Below are 9,256 nucleotides of genomic sequence, written 5' to 3'. Positions count from 1 at the left end.
CCGCCACACTTCCGACACGCAGCCAAGCCCCGCCCAGTCCGCCACACTTCCGACACGCAGCCAAGCCCCGCCCGGCTCGGTTTGCCCCCCACACCCCTCCCATTCAACAGGTGGTCCCTGATCTCTGACATGCTCTGGCTCCCTCCCTTACCCTACTCCTAGTTCTGACTCTCCCCCCAGACACTTGCCCACCTCCTAATATTGACACTTCCCCCCATCCCTAAACTCTTCTTCCTCTTGCCTTGACCTTGATCTTGACTTTTGCTTTTGCATTGACCTGCACTGTGGACCTTGTGGTAGCCCTGAACCTAAGTACCTCCTGGGCCCTGCCTGTCTCCCCTTTGAATGTGCCACCTGGACCTCACCCCTACCCTCTCAGTATGGTTTTTGACCTGGCCCTCTTCACTCATCTGTTTGGGCCTGACCTTCACCCTGACCCTGGTCTTGACCCTTACCTTGATTCTGATCCTCTCCCTCAGACTCAACCTGATCATAACCTTTGACCTCCATTGCATCCGCTTTCCCCTAACCCTTGTGTCTACCCTCACCTGACCCTGACCTCATCCTGGACTTCACTGTGGCCCTGACCATCACCTTCACCATTGCCTTCAAATGATTTTCAGCTTCTCATCACTGACCCTTGCTATAACCCTAATTCCTCCCACCCTGTGGCCCCACCTCACCTAGCTGTGGGATTGACCCTGACCTCATTCTGTTCTTCCATGCCAGAGTGGATCAGGATCACAGTACAGGGCAAGTGATGTGAGTCAGAATCAGTGTGGGTGAATGTCCAACTCAGGGTAAATTTCTGTCAGCTAAGAGTGAAGGTGAAGATTGGATGAGAGCAGGTATACACAACAAGGTCAGATCAAGGTCAAGGTGGGCTGATGTTCCAGCTAAGACCCAGAGTCAGCTCCATTTGTTTCTGTTCTCTTAACTCTTCATTTCCAAATACATTTTAAAATCAATTTATCAAGTTATGTTAAATAAGAACAAGAGTCAGTTGGGATTATAGTGGATTTATTGACTTAACAAATGTGTCCTAGGAATGCCTGTTCCATTTATTTGGTATCTCTGAGTAAGGGGGTGGCATGTCTAGTCCTGGACCCCCTGACTGTGAGGGTGCAAGTGTTGGTAAGTTGCCTTAATGTCTTGGTCCCCAGGCTGAGCTGTCCCTAGGCCTTGACTTGTGCCACCACCACTCCAAATGGGAACTCCATCATGACACTCTCAGAAGGTGTGTCATCATTTTCCTAATGATGATGCCACCTCAGCCCTAAAGAGAAACAGACACCAGACAGAGCTACTTGGAGTTTTCATAACCTCTGAACTAGTGTTTAATGTCTCCAAGAACAAAGCCAAACCAAGCCTGCCTTCCCATCAGTGTTGCCAAAAGGCATCTTAAATTCTGCGGCACCCCACCCTCCCAGATGGCCCCCTTAAAACTACCCCTGAGCAGGAAGGCAGAGCCCGGAAAAACAGCACCACACAGGCACTGCCCCTGGGGTGGTGGTCCCTGCACAGCAGCAAGAACGCGCCTCCTGATGGGCAGTCAGGGCACAGATGGAGGCCACTGGCACAAGCCACAGAGGTCTTGCTCTACTGAGGCCGGATGTCCTCTGGCCTGCTGGGGGCAGGAGAGGAAGCAGATATGGAGTGTGCTGGTGTGTCAGCAGAAGACGGGAAAACCTAAAGCAGGCCGGAGCAGAGGAACAGAGGCCACAGGTGGTCCTGGGGATAGCTCGGGACCTGGCTCAAGTCTCAGCCTTCCAGGATGAAGGGCCGAATCAGCTCTGGGTTCAACAAGGACTCCTCGAGAGGCTGGTCCACATGGAAGTCATGGACGTGGGGGGGCCCTGGGTGGGACTTGGGGGCAGGGCCCCCTGGACGCTGAGGAATAGGCAGCTCTGAGGGGTGGGCAGGCAGTGGGGCGGTGAAGAAGTATTGGTGCAGGAGGGCCTGGGGAAGCAAGGGAGAATCAGTTATTCCCTGTCCTAGCTCAGCTCACTGCCCTCAGGGCTTACTCTACCTGCTCACCCACCCACCCAGCTGCCTCACAGGCCTGAGCCGCTCGGAGGCTGGGGTGCCACAGTGATCAGACAGCTGTGCCCACATGAAGTTTCTGTGTAGCTGGGGGTGTAGTTAGTGAAAGCAAAGTAAAAGCTACAGTGTGTTAGAGGAGCAGTGCCATGGAAAGCGGGAGCAGGCATGCGGACACCACAAAGGCTGCAGGCCTGAAGACCGGGGTGAGCGCCCCCAGAGAGAGCAGCCAGGAGACCCTCAAGGTGACCAGTGAGCAAGGAGGCTCCCAACCAGGGGACAAATATGGAGACCGAGGACCTGGAGGAGTGGTGGGTGGGGCCTGAAGGAACTGTGACACTGCCAGTGAGGCCACGGAGCTCAGGCCCTGAGCATGGACACGGGAGGGGCCTGGGCTCGCCAAGTGAGAGGGAGCCACAGGGGAGCAGGGTTTGTGGAGGCCCCACAGAGGCTGGTGTGCAGCCTGCTTGCACTAGGTCACTCTCTGTGGGGTGCTGGGGACACAGATGGCAGGCTCTGGGGAGTACAGGAAGCACAGTGGCTGAGACTTGGGCAGCAGGGCTGGGAAGCTCCTGGACTCAGAAGCCGCTGATGGGGACTCACAGGGCTGTGCAGAATCATGTGCTCAGGATGGGGAGAGGGTCTGGCACAAAGCCTGAGAAACAGGCTCATCTAGGAGGCCCTGCCCGTCAGTCATCAGCCAGGGACCTCCTGCTCCTCTGCCTTTCAGCTATATCCCACCCCTCCTGGCCACCTCTGGAGACCTCTGCTGATCACTTCTCTTTGGAAAACACCTCCCTGTTTTTCTAGGAAGCACTGCTGACCTCAAGTCAGTCCCAAGCTCCCCCCAATTCCAAGACTGTCCATGCTACCTCACCACAGGGCGGAGACTGCGGAAGGGGACAGAGCAGAGTCTGCTTGTTCACTCCGGGCCAGAGCCCAGTATGACACCTGTACCTGCCAGAGGCAGGTATTTGTTGAAGAGGTGGAAAAAGTCCCTGATATCCCGGAGACGTGCGAAAGGCACACTGGGCCGTGCTCCCAGCCCTGAGGGTTATGTTTCTAGCCTAGCACAGGTTCTGAGAGGCCACCCCATCCCCTGGTCCTGAGCCATAAGGCTAGGGGGCTTACCTGGGAGGCAGCAATGCGCCGGCGTGGAGGGTAAAGGAGAAACTGCCCCAGCAGGTCTAAGGCTTGCGGAGAGGCGTCAGGCAGGACCTCGTCCAGGGGCACGGGTGCCTGCTCCTTGAAGGAGATCTTGTTGTAGTCGGGTAGCTCCGTGATCTCCTTCAAGAGAAGGTGCATCGGACTCACTGCCTGCCCGCTCAACCACCCTCAGTCCTCACTCCCTGGGCCCACACGCCCCCTCTGGAGCCACTGACACACAGGCCACCTGTGTCTTCACAGAGCACATTCAGTCCTTCACTCCTTAGCCTGCTCAGTGCTGGGTGCCTGCTATGCCCAGTGGGTGAGAACTGAGTGTGCGTGAGTGGGAAGGGACAGGGGACAGGCCTTCACGCCCTCCCAGAGGAAGCTGCGTTTGGGCCAGGGCAGTGGTCTGAGTTGTCGAGGAGGTATGGGGACATGAAGAGAAGTGTGGGGGAGGGGGTCACTGGCTGTTCAGAAATAAAGGACACCTGCACCCATCCCCACCAGGGCCCTCACAAACCGGCCAGATTTGAGGACTGGGGGTGCCCAGGATGCGAAGCACACAGCAAAGCTGTTCGATATCATTCTCCCCAGGGAAGAGGGGCGATCCATTCAACAGCTCCCCCAGGATGCAGCCCACAGCCCTGCAGATAACAAGCAGCTCAGATATTTTACATCACGGACACATCTCCCAACACCAGCTCTATCACCCCACCACAGACATCTCCCCAGATCACTGCCCACATCTTAGATTTGGTCAAGCCCCCCCCCCCCCAGGCAGCTAGATGTTTGATATCCAGGGATGCACCCTCAAATAGCCAGAGACCTGAAGCCTGGAACACAGAAACCCCACCCACCCACCCTTCTCTACCTGGGAACACACACAGCAACCCAGACTTAGTTCTGGGACTTTTAAGAGCCACACACTGCTGCAGAACTCCGAAACAACCTCCCAAATCTCGGTAAGAATGCATAAACCAAGTTTCCCCAAATAAAGGTTCAGATCATTTGTACCAGAGACTCAGGCCTCTGGATAGTTCAAACACATCACATCCTCCGATTAATTTTCCTGCCTCAGACCACCTCTCCCACTCAGCCCAAAAGCTTCTCGTGGAGACAATGATCCCACCCAACTCCCAACCAGCTCATGAGTGTCCTGGAGAACAATGACACCCCTGAATGCTCAGAGATACCCCAAAGGACGACACTCGTAGGCAAATCTAGAGCACAGCAGAGAGACATCCCCAAATGGTCTCCTGAGACTTAATGCTCAAGAGAAAAGATGACTCTTGATCTGCATTCCCCCAACTAGCCTACAGAAGACTCACCACAGGTCGACGCCCTGGTCATACTGGCGGGCACCATACAGCAGCTCGGGGGCTCGGTACCACCTGCAAGAATGAGAGCAGCTGACCACAGCCATGTCACTGGTCCGACAAGCAGCTTCTTTGGAAAGTCACCCTGGCCCCACACCAGCCCATGACCAATGTCCAAAAGTATCTCTTCCCTGTCACAGTAGGGCTGGTCCATGGCCAGATCCTGCAGGGCCAGCCCCGCCCCTACCTGGTGGCCACCTGGTGTGTGTAGAGGCGGTTGCCATCTGGGGAAAAGACCCGGGCCAGGCCAAAGTCTGCTATCTTGAGCTGGCCTGAGGCACTGATGAGCAGGTTGGCCGGTTTTAAGTCCTGAGAGCACAAAAGAAAGTAGTTCCTAGGGGGTTCCCAAGAACCTTGTGATGACAGCGTGTGGTAGGCTGTGTGCCCAGGTTTGCCCAAGCTCTGTCTCCTCCAGGGTCACAGCCACAGGCCCCGTCCCCGGCGGGCACTCCGAATGTGGGGCTTCCCCGCACATGCCAGGACTGACCCGATGGACTATGTTGTTGGCATGGCAGAAGGCGACTCCCTTGAGCAGCATCTGCAGATAGCTCTTGACCTGCGCCTGGGCCAGAGGCCTCTGTGCATGGCGCACCACTTCAGCCAGATCTGACAGCATGAACTCGAAGGCCAGCACGAAGCCTGCACCATGTGGGAATACGGCCTTTAGCTGCACCACCTGTGGGCAAGGCACCCCATCAGCCCCAATGCCCACCACCCAGATCCCTGGGACACCAAGCCCTTCGCTGACAAGAGGCCCAGGGTGGACCTTAAGTTCAGAACTCAGGGAGTGCTGGGCAGTCCTTGCTTCTCTCTCCTGAGAGGTAGCAGATGCGAGTCTAACACCCACAAACTCACAGAGGAAAGGAGGTCTATAGAAGGCCATTCCAGTAGCATCTGGCCCCCTAGTCAAGTCACCCAATAGAAAATCGCCCGAAGGGGAACACATATGAGGATAGGTCTCCTATTTTCTCTTGGGAAACACCCTAGGGCCGATAAAGGCAGCAACAGGCCTACAGTTCCCAGTGTGGTACAAGTAGAGACATATCCCAAACTTCCTGAGGGCCCACTGGCCAGAGAAGCTGGGCTTCAGAGCAGCGAGTAGGAGCAAACACCCTAAGGAGCTCGTAGCATGAACAACTGACAGATGAGAGAAGCAGCCCATGGCTGCATCCAGGTTCTTGCAAGGACAGGAAGAAAACACAGGCGGGGCAGGCTATGCAGAGGTCTTGCAAGTGCAAGGCCCCGAGACAAGACCTGGGAAGCAGCGGGATGGCCAAGGACACACGTTTCAGGGCAAGGACGTTTGCTCTGGTCTGCGCCCCAGAGTCTAGTGGTCCTCGTGGGAGGAAGGTGTCCTGTGTGAACCTGAAGGGAGGCTGGAGTTGGGCACAGGCAGGTGGAGACAGTGCTCTCAGTGTGAACAGGAGTCACTGGGGCCTTTCCAAACAGGAAGTGGATGCTCTCATCTTCATGGTGTGACGGCGCAGGCGTGGGGCTGCGGAAGCAGAGTGGCTGTCCCCCAGTCATTCTGGCTGAGGTCAAATCTGGAGTGATGTAAGGACAGAGTGTCCAGGTTGTTGATTCATGGGACACAGGGCCACATCACCATCTCTTCGTGGGTCCCTTCAACCATCCCGGACAAGGGCTACCTGCAACCGTTTCCCTTTCTGCCCCAAACAAGGAGGTTGTTATTGTTTGGCTGATTTTGACGGGCACACACTTAACAGCAGAATACACACATGCACTCATAATACATGAAATTATAAAGAAAAAGAGAAATTCTGCCTACTCAATCTTAAGAGGATATTCTCTCAGTCCCTGAAATAAACATGGCACACACACACATAAATTTGGGGATATATTTTCACAAAAACTTGGAAGACACAGGCCTTCATCACCCAAGATGACGGGAGGGCTGAGAACAAGCCAGCGCCTCCCAGGATCCAATCCTGTCTCTGCCTGGGGAGAAGAACACCGTGGAGACCACCACAGATGGAGTGATGTCAGCCCCTCCCAGCGCAGTCACAGCATGAACCAGGTCAGATGGGGCCTCTGCTTTTGTCCACTCACACTCAAGTTCCCTGCACAGGCGGGGGTTCCAGGAGTCACAAAGTTATAACGCCCAGACTCCTTAACTTGGCATAACCAAACCCCCTTCCCGGCAGAGTGCCCAGGAGTTTGGGGATGAGCCTCCTCCTGACTTGGAGAGAACAGGCCCCTTCCTGAAACTTGCCTGGTAGAAGAGTGGGGAAAATGCAGTTTTAAAAACAGTTAACCCAGCCCGCAGAATGTAGGCGCCCAGCTATTGTCATCAGAAATCACAAAATTTTTCGAGAAAAGAGTAAGTGAAAGAATGAGTACATGAAGAAATTGGTGGGTGAAGGAGTGAGAGATAAAGTAATGTGTGAATGAGGGGAACAAGTGGACAGACAAGTGAGAGAGGGGAAGGGAAGCAGAGGAGTGAGCAGAGTAGGGAAGGGCCCGAGACTGCTAGAGTGAGTGGAGTGAGTCAGCCAGGCGCCTGGGCACTCACATACTGGTTGTCCTCAATCTCCTGCAGGGCCTTGATCTCCCGCAGCGCCTGGTTCGGGATGCCATCCTCCAGCCGCCGCAGGGCCACCTTCTTAAGAGCCACGATTTCTCCTGTCTGTGCGGGAGGAACGCATCACTACTGCCCTGTCAGCTGGGGGGTGAGGGGCCACGAACCCCGCTGGTGTTGGGGGCGAGGCCTGAGGCCCTCCTGGGATACAAAGCGTCCAGACCCTGCTCTGCAGGGATGGTCCCACCACCACCTGGGCCAGTAGGGGTGCACAGCAGCACCACGAGAAGGATAGGCACGGGCCCAGAGGTGGGCGGAAGAGTGGACAGACCTCACAGGGCGTGAACAACGGGGGGGAGGAAGGGGAAGGCCAGCCTGGACCCCCGCGGCCCCTGGCCCCGAAGCCCACTTCACCTCCACGTGCTTTGCCTTGAAGACGATGCCATGCGCGCCCTCGCCAATGCGGCCCAGGATGCAGTACTGGTCCATCGCGGCCCGACTCCCTCCAGCCCCCGCCTCCCGGACCGCACCCTCCCTCCGCCCGCGCGGCTGCCTAGCAACCGGCAGCCGGCCGACTCTGGGGCCCGGCGGCGGGGCCTATTCTGTGCCTTCCCCAGGCCCACGCCATCCGCGAGCCACTCAGCGTGAGCTGTTCGCGGACGGACAGCGATGGCTCCGGGTGAAAGGGCAAAGTGCCACCGCCGGCTCCGAGCCGCCCGATGTCACGTGACCAGCGTCTCTCAGCGGGAGACTAGTGCCGCGGGAGGGTGGGGCCGCGCAGGCAGGTGGGCGGGGCCACGCGGCGGGGAAGGCGGGGCCACGCGGCGGGGAAGGCGGGGCCGCAGCTTTGCCACCGGGAGGCTGGACGGTCATGCAGCTCTGGCTGACGCCGAATGATGGGGGCGAGGCCTCTGGTGACCGGGCGAAGCGCCCTCTTGCCGCCAAGCTCTGCACCTGTAACGGGAGGTGCAGCTTCTACAGCTGGTAGGCTGGCTGGAAGGGATGAGTCTAATCACCGGACCGTCTTGCCGCTGCACTTGAACAGCTGGTGACAGGTCTGACGTGCTTCCAGAAGACGTGACTAGAGATACAGGCCACGCGGAATATAACCAGTCTGTTTCAACAAAACTCTCTTTCCTCAGTCCCATGGTTGTTCGCAGGGTCTCCCTGTCTGCTTAAAACAGGGTGAGAAAAGGATTTCAAAAGCAGCGAGTCTGTCCATCAGTGGCTTTATGGGCATCACTGGGTAAATATGCTTCACGTGGCTTCCAACACAACACTCTTGTCCAAGAATGTATCCACACAGCGATTGGTATTCCTGATGCCTGGGCGTCACAGGCTGGATTGTGGAGAGTTTAGCTGAGCTGCTCTTGGTATTGCTGTCAGTCGTCCATTCTGTGTGGCAGAGTCGCCTTAAAATGATGCTGGCCGACTCTGAGCCCAGGCCGTTTGTTTGTTTATTCTTGCAATAACTGGGGTACAGGCAGAGGCGAGGGGGTTCAGAAGATTCATCAGAGACAGAGTGGGGAACAGAACAGGTGGTTGAAGAAAGTACACTGCTGAGGGGAGCAGCGGCAGGTCAGGAGAGGTCTGCCAGGCCATGTAGATCAGCTCCCTGGCCAAGGATCGAATTCATGCTGCAGTGGCTAATAGCTTCCTAGTGCAGAGACTTAGCCCCTTGTGCCACCAGGGAGGCCCTGCTCCTCCTTTTATGAGCTGGGAGAGTAAAGGTTAGGGGTGTCATATAGATGTTCATATTTCAGTAAGTCCTCCCTGTCTGATAAGCTCATCTTTTTACTCTCAGAGTGAAAGGGTAAGGACAGCCTCCCTTGTTCAGTGAATATGTTACAGGGCACCCCAATGTGAATTGGGTTGCCTGTCTGTGGGTCTTCACCCGTGCGCTTACGATTCAATCGTATTATGGACACACTGAAAAGGTTAAATAATGGATTTATTTATAAGGAGAAAGGTAAAGGAATAACCCAGGGAAAGAGGGAGAGAAACGCAGGTTAACTAGGATGTCCTACCAGTTCTGCTGACTTGGACTCCACCGGCTCGCTGAAAACCGATTGAGCGCCAAAACGATCAGCTGCGAACCACCAGGCCAAGAGCCCCCCAGAGCCCACATGTCCGGTTTTATCCCATCCTGGCT

At 56.1% G+C, this 9,256-nt stretch overlaps 1 protein-coding gene across 4 annotated transcripts; it reads right to left on the bottom strand.

Annotated features, from left to right (window-relative positions):
• Positions 1-1,009: 1,009 nt before the first annotated feature.
• Positions 1,010-7,817, bottom strand: CDK20 (cyclin-dependent kinase 20). 4 transcript variants are annotated; one of them, XM_012726621.1, is made up of 8 exons: positions 7,519-7,817; positions 7,099-7,212; positions 5,053-5,241; positions 4,753-4,874; positions 4,518-4,580; positions 3,710-3,833; positions 3,172-3,324; positions 1,010-1,959 (listed from the first exon to the last, which is right to left on the bottom strand). In XM_012726621.1, the coding sequence occupies exons 1-8, from the start codon at positions 7,591-7,593 to the stop codon at positions 1,762-1,764; spliced, it is 1,038 nt and encodes a 345-aa protein (XP_012582075.1). In that variant the 5' UTR covers positions 7,594-7,817; the 3' UTR covers positions 1,010-1,761. The 4 variants fall into 4 exon arrangements, with proteins under 4 accessions (XP_012582075.1, XP_004684551.1, XP_012582077.1 ...); XM_004684494.2 differs by having other exon boundaries at positions 3,172-3,327; positions 7,519-7,815; XM_012726623.1 differs by having other exon boundaries at positions 3,172-3,327; positions 5,053-5,204; positions 7,103-7,212; positions 7,519-7,815.
• Between the last annotated feature and the right edge of the window lie 1,439 nt (positions 7,818-9,256).

This window comes from Condylura cristata, unplaced genomic scaffold (assembly GCF_000260355.1).
Source record: "Condylura cristata isolate star-nosed mole 26May11 unplaced genomic scaffold, ConCri1.0 scaffold00017, whole genome shotgun sequence".
Classification (NCBI taxonomy): domain Eukaryota; kingdom Metazoa; phylum Chordata; class Mammalia; order Eulipotyphla; family Talpidae; genus Condylura; species Condylura cristata.
Note: the sequence above shows the minus strand (reverse complement) of the source record. Positions and strands in the feature narration are given on the sequence as shown.

What these genes read in the sequence shown, in the direction of transcription:
- CDK20 (XM_004684494.2), bottom strand. Translation starts at nt 7,593, where the DNA reads ATGGACCAGTACTGCATCCTGGGCCGCATTGGCGAGGGCGCGCATGGC. An exon ending in TCAAGGCAAAGCACGTGGAG is followed by an intron (nt 7,213 to 7,518) that starts GTGAAGTGGGCT and finishes CCTCCCGCACAG; the next exon opens with ACAGGAGAAATCGTGGCTCT. An exon ending in GGCGCATTGCTGCCTCCCAG is followed by an intron (nt 1,960 to 3,171) that starts GTAAGCCCCCTA and finishes TTGCTTCCCCAG; the next exon opens with GCCCTCCTGCACCAATACTT.